This window comes from Myotis daubentonii, chromosome 4, assembly GCF_963259705.1.
Source record: "Myotis daubentonii chromosome 4, mMyoDau2.1, whole genome shotgun sequence".
Taxonomy (NCBI): Eukaryota; Metazoa; Chordata; class Mammalia; order Chiroptera; family Vespertilionidae; genus Myotis; species Myotis daubentonii.
The window spans coordinates 6590826-6609421 of NC_081843.1; the positions used below are offsets into that span (position 1 = coordinate 6590826).

At 46.4% G+C, this 18596-nt stretch overlaps 1 protein-coding gene across 2 annotated transcripts in view; it reads left to right on the forward strand.

Annotated features, from left to right (window-relative positions):
* Positions 1 to 18596, forward strand: part of PRKCB (protein kinase C beta) — a 296895-nt gene that overhangs the window by 137704 nt on the left and 140595 nt on the right. For both annotated transcript variants that reach the window (XM_059692105.1, XM_059692104.1), the window contains exon 3: positions 7753 to 7835. In XM_059692105.1, the coding sequence (XP_059548088.1) occupies positions 7753 to 7835 (83 nt within the window). The remainder of the gene's footprint in view (positions 1 to 7752; positions 7836 to 18596) is intronic.

The following is an 18596-nucleotide window of genomic DNA, read 5'->3' on the forward strand; positions in this document are numbered from 1 at the left end:
GCCCACGGCCGAGTGGCTTCCAATGACAAGATGCCTGATCTCACCGTCCCGGAGGCCAGCAGTCTAACATGGGGCTAAAATCAAGGAGTCAGCAGGGATGGATGCCTCCCTTCCCGAGGCCTCTCCGGCTTCCGGAGCCTGCCCCCATCCGTCCTCTCCAGCAATGCAGCACCTCAACCCCCGCTCCAACTCCTCCTCCCACTGCCTCCCTCCGACAGGATCCTGGTGATCCCTCTGGGCCCACAGAGGGTCCAGGATGACCCCCATCTCAAGGTCCTTAATTGAATCACACCTGCGAAGTCCATTCTGCCACGCGAGGTACCATAGTCACCCCTGGTCACACGTTCCCCAGGTGAGGACGGGCATCTCCGGTGAGGTGGGGGAGGCACTGTTTTACCTGCCAAGCTGGCCTGTGGTCCTCATCTTACACTGAAAAAGGGAGGTGCAGGTGGATGGAGCTTGGGACGTGAGTTTCATTCTCTGCGGAGCTGAGTGGCAATTTTCCTGTTTACACAAGTCGCACATGTGTTCTCCCAGCGGAACCCCAGGCATTTGAGCCGGAGACCCCGTGTGCAGTCTGTGAAAGCACGGCAGGCTGGAGGAGAGGTGGGCTGCGAGCTTCCGCTCTGCCGAGCAAGGACTTGCCGCGTGAACCAGGCCCTCCAGGAATTCTGGGCTCCTGCCAGTGCCTGTTATGAGGACGACCTGGCACAGGTTTCAGCAGCTCAGTAAATGTTGCCTCTTATTTAAGAAAAGCTGGTCTTTCCCTGAATTTGCCAAACAGAAATGCGGGGGTGTTTATTTGTATCAGGAAAGGTTTGGTTTGTTTCTTTAAATAGCCAGCCGCACTGCTTCTCTTTAAAGTGTTCTGGTTAATGGGAAATGTGATCTGCACAGCTTCTCAGAAGCACATCGTGTAGAGGCGGTACCTGCACCAGAAGCTCATTGTCTTTCCCAAGTCTGTGCCCAGCTTCTCTGCAGCGTGTGCTGGTGGAGTCAGGTCACTGGGCCATTGATCCCACCTGTGGGCCGGGTGGTTTATCTCTGTAGCTACCGGCTACGGGGTGGCTGCCTGGTCAGTGGCGCGTGTGCGGCCACCCTGGTGCTGGAAGGTGGACGGCCATCAGGGATACATCTACCGTGAAGTTGGTCGGGTTTTCTTCCTTTTCTATGGCTTATGCCATTCATTTTTTTCATTCATTCATTCATTCACCAAACATTTATTTACCACGTATCAGTTATGTCCAAGAGTTGTGGTAGACACTGAGTAGCTAGAGACGAGCCCCCTTCCCTCCCACACAGAGAGGAAGGATGAATAAAATCATCGTTGATATTTTGAAGAAAGGTTTAGACTAAAGCAACTTCTGATAAATGAGGGTAGGGTTGCGGGCCTGTAACAACTTTCATAAGTAATTCTGTGTCAAGGAAGAAATGAAAACCATAATAGACCACTTAGAAACTTAAAACATTCCTAACCAATAAGCAACGCAAGGAATACAAATAAAAGAAGTAGGACAAAGATAATAAGCAGGAGAAATAAAAGTAAAAGTAGCAATTGATAAGTAGGAAAAAACCCAGTAGCATTGAAAAATACAGACATGATTTGCTTCCTTAAAATGATAGGATAATAAAATAGACAACAAAGAAGCCAAATCTGGGAGAAAATAAAAAGAGGAACTAACAGTACAATGGAAGACAAGATGGACAGTTTCCAAGGAAAAATATGAATTCCAAAAGCCAGTTTGAGAGACAGTGATGGACAGGTGGAGCTGGCGGAGACTCAAACAGGCGGGACTTCCTGCTGTTGTCCCCTCTATCCCATGCTGCTCAGAAAGTTCTAGGTGTAAAATATGGAAAAGGGAAAAAAGAGGCATTTCTATCAGAAAGGAAAAGAACATTCTGCGGAATAATGTGATTCTCTACCTGGAAAACTCAAAGGAAACTGAGAGCTCAGAAAAACTATTACGAGTTTAAAGATGCTTACAAAATAAACATACAGTACTGCCAACTCATTGCTTTCCTATTTGTAAACATAGCCATTGGTATTTTTAAAAGCTTGGCCATCTGATTCCAGAGTTCATTCGGAGCAGTAAACGTAGGAAATGTAGGATAATGAGGGAGGATCGCCCTGCCCGGATTGATACATTACAAAGCTACTGTAATTAGAACTTACGATGCTGTATCACAGGACAGACCCGGGGAACAGAGCGGAAGGCAGAGGCAGACTCCAGTGTGCAGAATTACTTAGCATCCAGTAAAGTTGGCGTCTGAAGTCAGTGAGGAAGGGACAAATTATTCAATAAAAGATGCTGGGACAACTGATTACCATTTGGAAAAATACGGCAAATTAGATCCCCATGCCACATCAGATACCAGGAAATTCCAGAGGATTAAAGAGCTCAAAATGCAAGTGATGCCATATAAAAGCAAAACAACAACAACAAAGAGTGACATTTATATGAACTTGGGGCGTACGGGGCTCTTTGGAAGTGTAGTTGGATTGTTTTCTTTGTCCAGTTTTATCTTTTAATGATCTGCAAGTTACACATAATCTTTCCATTCTTATTCTCAATTGTTGACACACATATTCAAACTTGTAATGTCCATGTGGCCTCTCTTAGTTCCTGTGATCTCCTGGGGAGGAAGACAGGGGTCTCGGCATTCCAGAGCCCTTCCACCCGGCCCCGCAGGACCCAGCCCCTCCTCACCCCTGGAGCTTTTTGTTCGCTCACCACTATTTCTTACGCCTCCTTTATTCACTTAAAAAATACAAACATTCTCTCTCTCTCTCTCTCTCTCTCTCTCTCTCTCTCTCTCTCATACTTCTTTTGTAGGAAGTAAAAATACTAAGTTCTTGTGCTCTGGAAATGTCTTTCTTTGTACTTTTACTTTAATGTTTTGTAGGTTCAAAATGGATTTTCCTTAACCTTTGAAGATATTGCTTGCTCTGTCATATTGAAGAATTCACAATTGCTAATGAGAAACCTGATGATAAAACCATTTTTTGTTTCCTTGTTGGTAACCTTTCCCCTTCACTCTTTCTGCCCAATATCAGTAATAATAATCCCTTCGCAACATCAGAATGAGTTTTTCCTGACATTATCTCATAGTTTTTGAACCAGCTGTTGCCTTTAATTAGGATCAAAAGCCCACATATTGCATTTAGTTTATATGTTTCTTAAATCTCTTTGAATATTTAAGTTTCTCCTCTGTCCCACTGTTTTCCTCTTGCAGTTTTGTTTTTAATTTTATGGCTCTTTTATTTATTTATTTATTAATTTAAATAATTAAAAAATATTTATTGTGAGAGTATTAGAGTTGTCCCTTTTCACACTGCGCCCACTGCCCCCCTCCACTAGGTTCCGGACCCACCCCAGGCCTTCATCTTCCTATTGTCTGTGTCCATAGGTATTGCATGTATGCATATAAGATCTCTGGTTAATCTCTTCTCACTCCCCTACCCCCTTCCCTCTGAGATTTGTCAGTCTGTTCCATGTTTCTATGCCTCTGATTCTAATTTATTCATCAGTTTATTTTGTTCACTAGATTTCTTGTTGGTTTATTTTGATACTTAGATTCAACTGTTGACAGGTATGTATTTATTGCCATTTTATTGTTCATATTTTTGTTGTTCTTCTTCTTCCTTCTTCTTCCTCTTCTTAAAGAATACCCTTCAACATTTCATCTAAGACTGATTTGGTGGTGATGAACTCCTTTAGCTTTTTCTTGTCCATGAAGCTCTTTATCTGACCTTCAATTCTAATTGATAGCTTTGCTGGGTAGAATAATATTGGTTGTAGGTCCTTGCTGTGTCATCACTTTGAATATTTCTTGCCGCTCCCTTTTGGCCCGCAAAGTTTCTGCTGAGAAATCAGCTGACAGTCATATGGGCTCTCCCTTGTAGGTAACTAACTGCTTTTCTCTTGCTGCTTTTAAGATTCTCTCTTTGTCCTTTACACTTGACATTTTAATTATGATGTATCTTGGTGTGAGCCTCTTTGAGTTCCTCTTGTTTGGGACTCTCTGCACTTCCTGGACTTGTAAGTCTATTTCTTTCACCAGGTAGGGGAAGTTTTCTGTCATTATTTCTTTAAATGGGTTTTCAATATCTTGCTCTCTCTCTCTTCTTCTGGCACCCCCGTAATGTGAATGTAGGAACACTTGAAGTTGACCCAGAAGCTACCTACACTATCTTCATATTTTGGAATCCTTTTTCTTTTTGCTCTTCTGATTATTGTTTTTTGCTTCCTCATATTCCAAATCATTGATTTGATTCTTAGAATCCTCTACTGTACTGTCAAATCCCAATAAATTATTTTTTGTTTCAGTTAATGTATGCTTACTTTCTGACTGGTATTTTTTTATATATATATCTTTGACATTCTCACTAAAGCCCTTGAAAGTCTCACTAAGTCCCTTGAAGCTCTCTTTGAGTCCCTTGAAGCTCTCATTAAGATCCTTGAGTAACCTTAGAACCATTGTTTTGAACTCTGTGTCCAGTAGTTTGCTTGCTTCCATTTCTTTTATTTGTAACACTAGAAGTCCAGTGCATGATATTTGTGCATTGGGGGCTGGGGGAGGGGTCCCTCAGCCCAGCCTGCACCCTCTCACAGTCTGGGACCCCTCGGGGGATGTCTGCCTGCCGACTTAGGCCCGATCTCTCCAGGGATCGGGCCTAAGCCGGCAGTCAGACATCACTCTTGCAGTCCGGGGCTCTTGTAGTCCGGGGCTCTCACTAGTCAGGGACCCCTTGCTCCTTACCACCCGCCTGCAGCAGAGGTGGGAGAGGCTCTCACTACCGCCACTGTGCTCACCAGCCAGAAGCTGGGCTCCCTGCTCCTTAGCACTGCTTCTGGCTGAACGGCGCTCCCCATGTGGCAGTGCACTGATCACCAGGGGGCAGCTCCTGCATTGAGTGGTCAGTGTGCATCATAATGACCAGTTGTTCTGCTGTATGGTTGATTTGCACATTTGCCTTTTATTATATATGATGTTTCTTTGTCTTTGCACTTTGGCTGCTTCCCTGTGTTTGTTTCTGTATATTAGGTAGAGCTATTATGTCTTCTGGAATTGGTAGAGTGGCCTTGTGTAGTAGGTGTCTTGTAGGGCCCAGTGGGTCAGCCTCCCCAGTCACCTGAGCTGGACACTCTAGGTGCACCCTTGTGTGAGCTATGTGCACAGTCTTGTTGTAGTCGAGCCTTGATTGTTCTTGCTGTCACTGGGAATTGGAGGAATTGACCTGCTGTGCAGGAGACACCCCTATGTAGCAGGAGTTGCTTCAGTGGAGCTCTGGTGCTCACTGAGTCTGCCCCTTGAGTGTGTTGTTGCTGTGAATGTATAGAGTTGTAATCTTGTATGGTCTGAAGCTGTCCACTGGGTGCATTGGCTATAGGGCCTTCCGGGAAGTGCAAAGTCAGCCACTGCCTGGGGCCACCCAGCAGAAGCTACAGAGAGATCTGCAGATGGCTGCTACTTGTATTGGGCTAGGAAGTGCCCAGATGAGTCCCAGCTGTGAAGCAAAACAGGCTGGTGCTAGTGCTGGGTCTTGGGCCTCTTATTGATATTTTGGGGCATGCTGACTCCAGCTGCTGCTTGTTTGAGTGGTTTTAGGAAAGTCTGAAGCCTGAGCCAGCACAGGCCATTCATATGGAAAAGCTGCTGCAAATAGCTTGGGTGGGGCTGCAAATTGGATGGGGCGGGGTCTCAGGGAATCACCAGAGGGAGCCAGCAGTATGGGCCACATTAAGGGAAACTCAGATATGGCTGCCAGTCTGCTCTGTGACAGGGGAGGTCCCAGCAAAGGAACCATGACCCCTGTGAGCACCCCTGTCTGGGAGAAAGCCTCCCCCGAGTTTCTGCCCCAATGCCAACAACCCAGTTCCTCCAAGTATGTTCGTTGATCCCCAAAAGCCACCACCCAGTTCGGGAACTCAGAGGGAGTGGGGCTGTGTAAATTTGTGCTCAGTCCCTTTGAGAGGAACTGTCTGGGACTCTAGCAGTCTCTGTGTCACTCAGGAAAAGTCCCTGCTGTGCTTTTTAAAAAAAATTATCTTTTATTGTTGATAGCATTACAGATATCTCTTATTTTTCCTCTTTCCCCACTTCCTCCCAGCCTTTCCCCCCAGACCCATACAGCCCCCCCCCCCCCCAGACTTCACCAACTTATCCCCTGTGTCTATGGGCTATGCACAAAAGTATATAAGTTCTTTGGCTTATCTCTTTTTGTCACCCCAACCCCACATTGAGGTATATCAGTCTGCTCCATGCTCCCCGATGGTTTTTACAGCTCAAAGTTACGGGAACTTCTCTTCCCAGCTTTGGAACCCTGGGCTGAGGGTCTGCTGTTGGGCTGGGCTGCCTTGCTCCTAATGGAAGGACTTTGCCATCACAATATCCCTCCAGATTAAAAACATGCCACACGTGGGTGTGGGACCAGCCTGTTCCTCGCCTCCACCCTTCCTATCAGTCTCGATGTGCTTTCTTCTCCAGTTGTAGGACTTCCATTCAGCCAGCTTTCAGGTGGTTCTGAGTGATGGTTGTTCTGTATTTTAGTTGTAATTTTGAGGTGGTTGTGGGAGGTGGCGAGTACCAGCATTTACCTACACCGCCATTGGCTCTCTTTGGTCGGGTCCTAAATAATTTTTTATTTTTCAATTCAGTTGACATACAATGTTATATTAGTTTCAGGTGTACAACCAGTGATTAGACATTACATAACTTACCAACTCGTCATCCAGATAAATTTCACATCCACCTGACACCATACAGAGTTATTACAACACTACGGACTGTATTCCCTGTGCCGCACTTCACATCCCCGTGACCGTTCTGTAACTGCCAATTTGTACTTCTTAATCCTTCCCCTTTTATACCCATTTCCCAACTCCCTCCCCCCGGGCAACCTTCAGTACACCTGAAAATAATGCAAAATAATACTGAATGTAAAATTCTTACTGAAAAATAGAATAAACTAAAATGGAAAGATGCTCTTCCTTTAACAGGGGCCTGTCCTCCAGGAACCCACAGTCTAGAGTTTGTTTAAGGTGATTTGAATAACAAAACTACAAAGGAAGATAGGAATTTAAAAAAATCTGTGTTATTTTGTATACATTCTCTGACTTCCCCTTTGCCCAAGTGATACAATCCCCAAATAGTAGAGTCATGCACTGATGCATTTAACTCAAACAAATTCAAATACAGAGTAAGTGTGCGTGTATTTGGTTGCAAATCACTAATGTGTTAGTGTAAACATCACAGCTGATTTCTCCCACTCTTCCACCTACTGGGTGAGATGGGGGGCGGGGGGTGGGCGCTGCCTCTCCTGCTCATTCTGTTTACACATGCCCTTCCTATTACCTGCCTGCCTATGTGCCATGCTAGTGTTTACATATACGTGTTTCTTGTGCATTATGAACCTGACACAAGCCAGCTACTTCTCATGGCGCCCCATCTAAGGAACAGCGCACTGTTCCCAAACCCAGCAACATAAGTGATGCTCAGCGAGTGTCATGTTGAGTATATGTGACTTTTGGACCCAGTTACTTTAGAAAGTTAACTAGTTTGCAAGACCTAACATCGTGTACCCAGTTTGACTTCAGCGAGGATAGGGGCAGAAGCAAAGGCATTGTTACTTTGCCATAGAGCCTTTACTTGCCGTGAAGCCAGGTTTTAACCATCTCTCTCTCCCTCTCCTCTCTCTCTTCCTCCCACTCTCCTTCTCCCCGCCTCCTCCCTTTGTTTTCTCTTTTGCAGTCTGCTGTTTTGTTGTGCACAAGCGGTGCCATGAATTCGTCACGTTCTCCTGCCCAGGCGCCGACAAGGGTCCAGCCTCTGATGTAAGTAACGGGCACTGGCCACCTCTCTTTGTCCACAGTCATCGTGAGGGAGGACCCTGAGAGAGAGAAGTTGGGATGGTCTCACGCCAAGGCACGCAGAGGTCCTCACAGCCTCTGGGACGTTTTTCATTGTAATGGAAAAAAAGGAAACATTTTAGACGGGGCTGTGATTGTACAGGAAACCTGCTAGTTCTCCTACTATGATGTTGCCAGATGTCTTTACAATTTTTTATTGAATTTATTGGGATGACATTGGTTAACAAGATTATATAAACGATTCATAAATGTCTCCTCATCTTGACAGTGGGGGCATGGAGAGTGGTGGGCGGGGCCGAGCTGTTCCCACTGCTGTGGAAAGGTGGTTGGAAGAGTACCTCCTTGCATGCACTTGATGGCTCTTTGCTGGGGAAATGCTGACACCAGGGCCCAGGAACTAAGAGGACATGACTTTGTCCCGTTACTATGCACCCCCCCCCCCCAGCATGACTACTGAGGCAAGGGATGCTTCTAGGTAAAACAGGCAAATAATTTTTGCTTTAATTGTTATGAATTTATTTTAACGTGGGTTGGAAAAATGTATCTAGTAGTGCCTTTGTAATAGGGATGTAAAATTTCCTACCTAAGTGAAGGTAAACCAAAGATGTATTGATTTAAGGAACATGTTAAGTCAGCGGTTCTCAACTTCTGAGCCGCGACCCCTTTGGGGGTCAAACGACCCTTTCACAGGGGTTGCCTAAGACCATTGGAAAACACATATATAATTACATATTGTTTTTGTGATTAAGCACTATGCTTTAATTATGTTCAATTTGTAACAATGAAATTGGGGGTCACCACAACACGAGGAACTGCATTAAAGGGTCGCGGCATTAGGAAGGTTGAGAACCACTGAGTTAAGTGAATGATGGTATGGATACTTTAAGGTTATGTATGGCAGAAGCCTTGGTATTAGGGGTTTTTTTTGTTGTTGTTTGTTAATCCTCTCCTGAGGGTATTTTTCCATTATTTTTAGAGAGAGTGGAAGAGAGAGGGAAAGACAGACAGCAACATCGATGTAAGAGAAATGCATTGATTGGTTGCCTCCTGCACGAGCCCTGACCAGGGCCTGGGCCGGGGAGGAGCTTGCAACCCAGGTACCTGCCCCTGACCGGAATCAAACCAGGGACCCTTTGGTCCACAGGCTGACGCTCTATCCACTGAGCCAAACTGGCTAGGGCTGGTATGAGTTGATGTAAAGTTTCGGTACCTTGTTGATTGCCTCCCGGCAGCCACTGTGGCCCTCACACTCTGGCACAGGCATATTTCATGCTAGAAGCTGAGATGCCTGGCAACTTGCTTTCCCACGGGCGTCTGTAGCTAGTGAATGAGCATGTGACCGAGCTCTGCTCAGTGGGGTGTGGAGCGGAAGCTGGGTAGGCTTCTAGGCAAGACTGTCCTTTCTGATAAGCGAAGACATCTCTTTCTTGTCCTGCTGGTGGTTGTGATAGCCCCTTTGGGTCGGTGAGGGAGGCGTGGCTGACATGCTGAGCACGGCAGAGAGGAAGGAACCCCAGGCACTGGTGACATTGATAAGCTAATGAGCCAACCCTGAGTTCCTATGCCAGACAGTGTATGTGCGATAAGAAGCTCAGCACGAGGACTTGTGAGTCTTGAACTTCTCAGGAGGACTTCCCACCATGGACAGTCCCCCCCCACCGAGTCATGAATTGTATTTAGGGTACCCACTGGGCAGCTGTCACCCTAGTTCTTTTATTTGTCCGGTTTTGGTTCACACTCCTGGAATTCTCTACATGGATTTTGTCCATTACTGGTCCTATTCTAACCCACTTAGGACCGACAGCTGCCTTCAGACTGGTGGCTACCTTAGGGCATTGGATTTCTTTGACTCTTGCTAACCTTTTACAAATAGTCACTTACCACCACGTCCCTGCAAATCAGAGGCATTTCTGTTGCCACAGCAACATGACAGCAGTTGCTCTGCTTGGAAACTGGTACTTGGGGTTAAGAACTCCAAGCATCACAGAGCCACCAGTCCTTACCGGCCTGTCTGCAGAGACGAAGATGGGGCAATTGTCAAGTTCCCCCAGAGCACGCTCCCTGGCCCTTCTAGTGCAATTGCTCTCTCATCCCCAGGAAAACAGGCAGGGAAGTTTGGGGGATACTGCTCTGAATGTTCCTACAGATGGAGGCTGGGTACTCGGGAGCAGCTAAGGGGTGGTGTTTCCATAGCCTGTCCATGCAGGTGGGCAAAGTCGTGTTACAGTCGGAGTACACGAAAGAGTTCACTCTTGTATTATGAATTAATTATCGTATTATTTTCCATACAAACAACTGTAAACCTACTTTTTCCAACTCCTGTATTTGTTGACTTTTTCGGTTGCCTAAGACAGAAACTTAGCTCAAACTGGCTTATGTGAAAGGGGAAATTCTTGGTCCCTGAAACTGAAAAGCCCAGTGGGTAGGCTGGCTTCAGACACCGGGATCCAGGTGCAGATGTGAGGTCCTCAGGACTCTCTCTGCATCTCGGCTCGGCCCTCCTGTCTTGGTTTCAGCCTCAGGGGCCTGTTTCTCCCAGGGAGTGTGATGGCTGCAGCTCCCCTCCTCTTATGTATCCTCATGGCTGCAGCTCCCGGGAGAAGAGCTGAAGTCTCATTGGACCGTGGGTCACATGCAGCCAGAAGGATGGCTGTGCTGATTGGCCGGACCTGTCATGTGTCTGCTCCTGGAAAGGAGGGCCCTGTGTGGGAGAGAGTGAGTGAGGGACAGGTGGTCACTTGGAAGAAAACCAGGGAAGAAATATTGAGAACTGGTTAGAAATCATACACCATGGAGCCGGCATTCGCAGGCTCAAATATCTGTGACCTTTGGCAAATTACCTAAGTCCCTTTGTGCCTTAGATTCCTCCGCTGAAGATGGATAAAATAAGGGCCCCTACCATATAGCACTTATGAGCATCTTATGTGTAAATATCAGTGACAGCACCGAGGACAGCCTGGTACCTGGCAAGAGCTGCGTGTGGAGGAGATGGTGATGACAGCAGGCAGCAAGGAAAGGTCCATGGCGTAGCGGGAAGGGTGAGCAGGTTCTCTGCTGCCACCTGGCAGTGCTTCCTGGCAGCGTGCGGCCCCATGGGGGGTCGGCATCCCTCTCTGTATGCGCGGCGCAGCGCAGCCACCCATCACCTCGCGTGGGGAGAGCAGGAAGCACCCTGCCGCCGGCAGGCATGGGATTGGCAGCCGACCTGGGATGAGCCCATCTCTGGGCATTGTTCCAAGAAGGCTGGTTGGCACCAAGGATGATGAATTGGTCCAGACAGTTGAATTGGTTCGATTCTCAGTTCATTGACCTTTCTCTGTCCATGGTCGGAGGCATGATTACAGATCTGTCCACACCTGCTCACCAACCTGGCCAGCCTCTCATTGGCTGCCCCTGAGGCTCATGCGGGTTTGGAGGAGTGCCCTCCTCCTGTGTGACCTTGGGGAGCTGGAGTGGCGAGCTCACGGAGCAGTAAAGCAGTCTCCATCCATGGAAAGGAACGTGCTGGGCTCTGCCCTCGACCCTCTGCTCTTCTAAGCCCATTCTGAGCTAAGGAACATGCTGGATCGTAGGACCTTGTCTTCTACAGACAGGCCCAAGTCACGGAACATCAGTCTGCCTGAGGAACTTTACGGACCAGGCACTGTCCCAGTGAGCCCAGCTACTGACCCAGTTATTCCGTGCCAATGGGAATCAATATACTAGTACATGGGCACCCACATCGGAGGACCTCCATGACAGAGTCCTGGCTGGTACTTCTGGTCACCTGCCAATACCCTCCTGGTTCCTGGCCCCTTCCTGTCTGGGAGCTCTCAGTCCCGCTGCCTCTTGGACCACTTCAAGCAGCATGTACGGACATTGCAGTTACCCATCATTTATAATGCCCATCACTTACAGTGCTGTCCACATACACAGCCTCCTGGGAGATCTTAGAGCAAGAGAGAGTTGTCTCTGAAGGCTGGGACTAGGGTGAGTCAAAGAGGTACTTGCCCTGGGCACCTGTGTTGGTGGCTATCTGTGGCTGGATGATCTAGGATGGCTTGCTCACAGGACTGGCAGTGAGCAAGTTGTTGGCCTGGGAGCTTGGTTCTCCATGTGGCTGCGTCCTCCAGCTGGCTGGCTCGGGCTTGTTCACGTGGTGGTTCCGAGAAGGGCTAGGGAGCCTGCCCCAACGCACTTGCTTTTCAGCCTGTGCATTGAGTTTGCTAGGTCCCACTGGATGGCGCAGAACTAGATTTCACTCCTCGTGGGAGGGACGGCTCTCTGGGAAACCTACTGCAGATCGTGTTGACTCAAAAGGCCACTGAGAGCACAACCTCTGACTTCACGGAAGATGCACAGGTTTTGGTGCCGTTCCGAGGGTCCTGTGTGGCCTTGTGAAGAGACGGATGAGCCACATCCACAATAGCGTCTGGCACCCAGAAGCCACTCCATGAGTGGGTTCGCACTCACTGTCACTGCCCGGAGGAGCGCCTCCTCGCTCAAGAAGGGCTAGGCCCCCTCTGACCTGCCAGGAGCAGTAGCTGATGATAATGCTTATTGAGTGGGGCTCTGCGCCAGGTGGGACAAAAGGATTCTTTAGGTTTATATAAAAAACAGTTTATTCAACATTTTATGGTTTTAGAAGTAACTCCTTATGATATATAATCAAGGTGCTGAATAAAATCCATTGTTGGCGCCCTGCGCCCTGCTGGCTCCATCGCTAGCTTGGCAGTTCCCGGCGGTGGGCACGCACGGGGGCGGGGGGCGCACCCTTTGTGTTTCTCCATCAGGTCCCGCTTCAGGGAGAAGTATTTAAAAAGGACAAATGGTGCCCCATGTTGAAGATTTAATAAAGGGAAAATAGAAGGAGCTTTAGAAAGGAGATGTTATATTTATATATTTAAAAAGGTATGTAGACAAATGCTAATGTGTTTGAAGATCTGGTGGAAATGAATGATTTTCCAGGAAATTTTAAATTGCCACTTTTGTCTGAAGAAGAAATTGAAAACCAGAATCGGGGAATAATAAAGAGAGAAATGAGAACATTGCCCAAGAAATGTTTTTCCTCCCAGGGCCACAGTCTAATAGTCTTCATGGGGAAATTACTTTAAACTTTAGAGGAATGAAGGATTTCTGTTTGTTTTAAACCATATCGGATCACAGAGAAAAAGTAAAGCTTCACGAGTTTTTTAATTGAAAGCGAGAGAATCCAGCTCTGATGAGGAGTAGAAAAAGACATTAGTTCCTGGGAAGGACGCTGGGGATGGGAGAAGAGCTGCCGGGACATGGAACAGAGGCTCCAGTGCTGGCCAGGTGCTTGCTCGTGACCAGTTGTGTCGGCTGCCTTTGCTGTGTAACAGACAATCCCAAAATGCAGTCACTAAAAACCAGCAGTCACTTGTTATTTCTCATGGGTCTGTGTGCTGCCTGGGGACTCCTCTGACCTGGGCCTGGGTAGCTGTTCTCTCTCTGCCAGGCTCTCACGTGTGTTGGCCAGCTAGTGACTTGGCTGGTGCTGGACCACTAACTGGGATCTGGTACCAATTCCCGTGGGTGAGGGAGGGCTTCCTCACAGCACCAAGCAATTCTCAGACACCCTTGGGTGCCCTGTGATTCAATTCAATTCTGACACTGCCCACCTGGGAACAGCATCAACCCCACAGGTTAGGGCTCCGTCCCTTCGCCTTCAGATGCCCATCGCAAACCCAGATTGATACCTATGCCTCTGATTACCCAGCTACAAATCAGAGGTTCCAACGACCCCCTCCAAACAGGATATCCGTTCCAAGTCCACGGTATCACCTTTACTTCCGATGGACTGGCTTTAAGTCAGAGGTTCCCACGACCCCCTCCTTGAATTCAATTAATTTGCTAGGGCAGCTCACAGAACTCAGGAAACCGATTTCCTTACCTACCAGATTAGCAGTTTATTATGAAAGAACACAACTCAGGAACAGCCCGATGGGAGAGCTGCGTAGTGCAAGGTACATGGGAAGGGGCACTGAGTTTCCGCGTTCTCTCTGGTGCCACTATCCCCGCATCTCCACGTGCTCACCAAAGCCCGTCCTCTTGCGTTTTTACGGAGGTTTCATCCCATCAGTGCAATTGATTTAAATTTTTGGCCATGGACGACTGAACTCAGTCTTCAGACCCTCTCCCCTCCCCGGAAGTCAGGGGTTGGGACTGAAAGTTCCAGCCCTGAAATCACATGGTTCCTCTGGCACCCAGCCCCCATCCAGGTGTCCTTCCTAAAAGTCACCTCATTAACATAACAGCAGACACCTTTATCCTGTCATCACGGGAAATTCCTAGGGTTTTAGGAGCTGTGTGCCAGACATGGGATGAAGACCTATTTCTTTTTATTGATCACAGTATCACAGTCTCCTGGAACAGCCTCAGTGGTATGGCTGACGGCTGGCAGGCTGGTGGCACTTCAGTTCTCCTCCTGTGGGCCACCTGGAGCTCGTCCACATACTGGTCTCAGAGTTCCGAGCACAGCAAGAGAGGGAAATCCCCAACGTCCAGGTGTTTTGAAGCCTTTATTTGTGTGTCACTGGTTATGGCCAAGACAAGATTCACCTCTGGTTTCCCAACACCATGCCCATACCTCTATAACTAGTCCTTCCATGAAAACTTTCTTTTTTTCCTTTTAAAATCTTTATTGTTGAGAGTATTACAGATGTCCCTCTTCCCCCCCATTGTCCCCCATTGTTCCCCTCCACCCAATTTCTGACCCACCCCAGGCATTCAAAACCCTATTTTCTGTGTCCGTAGGTAATGCATATAGGCATATAAGATATTTGGTTAATCTCTTCCCGCCCCTTTACCCCCACTTCCTTCTGAGATTCGTCAGTCTGTCCCATGTTTCCATGTCTCTGATTCGTTTTTATTCATCAGTTTATTTTGTTCACTAGATTTCTTTTTTTCTTTTTTTTTTTATTGCTTAAAGTATTACAAAGGGTATTACATATGTATCCATTTTATCCCCCCGCCCTAGACAGTCCCCTAGCCTCCCCTATCACCCAGTGTCTTATGTCCATTGGTTATGCTTATATGCATGCATACAAGTCCTTTAGTTGATCTCTTACCCCCCTACCTCCTGCCCCCCAACCCTCCCCGGCCTTCCCGCTGCAGTTTGACAATCTGTTTGAGGCAGCTCTGCCTCTGTATCTATTATTGTTCAAAAGTTTAGAATGGTCTCTATTGTCCATGAATGAGTGAGATCATGTGGTATTTTTCCTTTATTGACTGGCTTATTTCACTTAGCATAATGCTCTCCAGTTCCATCCATGACGTTGCAAATGGTAAGAGTTCCTTCCTTTTTACAGCAGCATAGTATTTCATCGTGTAGATGTACCACAGTTTTCTAATCCATTCATCTACTGATGGGCACTTAGGCTGTTTCCAGATCTTAGCTATGGTGAATTGTGCTGCTATGAACATAGGGGTGCATATATCCTTTTTGATTGGTGTTTCTGGTTTCTTGGGATATATTCCTAGAAGTGGGATCACAGGGTCAAATGGGAGTTCCATTTTCAGTTTTTTAAGGAAACTCCATACTGTCTTCCATAGTGGCTGCACCAGTCTGCATTCCCACCAGCAGTGCACAAGTGTTCCTTTTTCTCCACATCCTCTCCAGCACTTGTCGTTTGTTGATTTGTTGATGATAGCCAGTCTGACAGGTGTGAGATGGTACCTCATTGCTGTTTTGATTTGCATCTCTCGGATGATTAGTGACTTTGAGCATGTTTTCATATGTCTCTTGGCTTTCTGAATGTCCTCTTTTGAAAGGTGTCTATTTAGGTCTTTTGCCCATTTTTTGATTGGATTGTTTATCTTCCTTTTGTTAAGTTGTATGAGTTCCCTATAAATTTTGGAGATTAGGCCCTTATCAGATATGTCATTGGCAAATATGTTTTCCCACACAGTGGGTTTTCTCGTTGTTTTGTTGATGGTTTCTTTTGCTGTGCAGAAGCTTTTTATTTTGATGTAGTCCCATTTGTTCATTTTTTCTTTAGTTTCAAGTGCCCTAGGAGCTGTATCAGTGAAGAAATTGCTTCGGCATATGTCTGAGATTTTCTTGCCTTTGGATTCTTCTAGAATTTTTATGGTTTCCTGTCATACATTTAAGTCCTTTATCCATTTTGAGTTTATTTTTGTGTATGGTGTAAGTTGGTGGTCTAGTTTCATTTTCTTGCATATATCTGTCCAATTTTCCCAACACCATTTATTGAAGAGACTATCTTGGCTCCATTGTATGTTCTTTTTTTTTTTTTTTATTTATTTATTTATTTTTTAAATTTTTTTTTTAAATTAAATCTTTATTGTTCAGATTATTACATTTGTTCCTTTTTTTTTCCCCCCATAACTCCCCTCCTCCCAGTTCCCGCCCCACCCTCCGCCCTCACTCCCCACCCACTGTCCTCATCCATAGGTGCACGATTTTTGTCCAGTCTCTTCCCACATCTCCCACACCCCTTTCCCCCCCAAGAATAGTCAGTCCATTCCCTTTCTATGTCCCTGATTCTATTATAATCAACAGTTCATTCTGTTCATCAGATTATTTATTCACTTGATTCTTAGATTCACTTGTTGATAGATGCATATTTGTTGTTCATAATTTGTATCTTTACCTTTTTCTTCCTCTTCCTCTTCTTAAAGGATACCTTTCAGCATTTCATATAATCCTGGTTTGGTGGTGATGAACTCCTTTAGCTTTTCCTTATCTGTGAAGCTCTTTATCTGACCTTCAATTCTGAATGATAGCTTTGCTGGATAAAGTAATCTTGGTTGTAGGTTCTTGGTATTCATCACTTTGAATATTTCTTGCCATTCCCTTCTGGCCTGCAAAGTTTCTGTTGAGAAATCAGCTGACAGTCGTATGGGTATTCCCTTGTAGGTAACTCGGTTTCTTTCTCTTGCTGCTTTTAAGATTCTCTCTTTGTCTTTTGCTCTTGGCATTTTAATGATGATGTGTCTTGGTGTGGTCCTCTTTGGATTCTTTTTGTTTGGGGTTCTCCGAGCTTCTTGGACCTGTAAGTCCATTTCTTTCACCAGGTGGGGGAAGTTTTCTGTCATTATTTCTTCAAATAGGTTTTCAATATCTTGCTCTCTCTCATCTTCTGGCACCCCTATAATTCTGATGTTGGTACGCTTGAAGCTGTCCCAGAGGCTCCTTACACTATCCTCGCATTTTTGGATTCTTTTTTCATTTTGCTTTTCCGGTTGGATGTTTTTTGCTTCCTCGCATTTCAAATCATTGACTTGATTCTTGCGCTCCTCTGGTCTGCTGTCGGGCGTCTGTATAATATTCGTTATTTCAGTCTGTGTGTGCTTAATTTCTAGTTGGTTCCCCAATATAAGATCGAGGGTCTTATTAGTTTTCGTGTAGATCTCATTAAGTTTATCGGCAGCTTCTAAACAGTTCTTGAGAGACCTTAAAAGTGTGGTTCTGAACTCTATTTCTTCCATTGACAATTTTGTCCCGTTTCTTTGTCTCCGCATTTTGTTATGCTTCCTTGGTGCACCCCCTAGTGGTCTTTGTTCGCAGTCTTATAGATAAATCTTGATTGTTGTAGCTAATTCCAGGGAGGGTTTGACCTCCAGGCCAAGTGGCTATGAGGATCAGCTGTGTCAGCAGTGAGAGAACTTCTGTCCTCTAGGGAGGTGCTAATCTAGCCTTTGCTTGAGGCTATCCGGCAAATGCCTTTGCCTGAGGCTATCCGGCAAATGCCTCTGTGCAGGGCTTGGGCGGGGCGGGTCGCACAGGATCAACAGGGTGGGCCGGAGAGAGCAGTTATGGCGGCTCTCAGTCCTGTCCCAAGGGGCTCTGCCTCTCTGAGTCCCAGCACCCGCTGCAAAGCTCGGAGAGAAAGCTGCACTCGCTCTGACCGAAGCCAGGCAGTCCCGCTTCTCCCGTTTGAGTCTGGGTCCCTAAAGACTCGCCCGGATGTGGTGCTCAGAGTCTGCAACTCCCTCCCGATTGAAAACAACAACCGCGCCCTCCGCCGCCAGCCCGCTCCGCGCACTCCGCACCTCAGAATTTGACTTCAGCACTGCGCCTCCTCTGAGTGTCCGTATGCGTTTCTCTTTCCTCCTAGTTGTAGGACTTCCACTCAGCCAGCGTTCCTGTGGTTCTGGGTGATGTCCCTTCCGTTTTTTGGTTTCACTTTTGAAGTAGTTGTTCAAAGCAGCAAACTCCGGCGTTAACCTATGCCGCCATCTTGGTTCTCCCCTCCATTGTATGTTCTTGCCTCCTTTGTCAAATATTAATTGAGCATATTGGTTCGGGCCAATTTCTGGGCTCTCTATTCTATTCCATTGATCTATATGCCTATTCTTGTGCCAGTACCAGGCAGTTTTGAGAACAGTGGCTTTGTAATACAACTTGATATCTGGTATTGAGATCCCACCTACTTTGTTCTTTTTCAGGATTGCTGCAGCTATTCGGGGTCTTTTTTTATTCCAGATGAATTTTTGGAAAGTTCGTTCTAGATCTCTGAAGTATGCTGTTGGTACTTTAATGGGAAGTGCGTTGAATTTATAGATTGCTTTGGGTAGTATGGACATTTTAATGATGTTGATTCTACCAATCCATGAACACGGTATGTTCTTCCATCTGTTTATGTCTTCCTCTATGTCTTTTTTCAACGTCCTGTAGTTTTCTGAGTAGAGGTCTTTTACCTCTTTAGTTAAGTTTATTCCTAGGTAGCTTAGTTTTTTCGGTGCAATGGTAAACGGGAT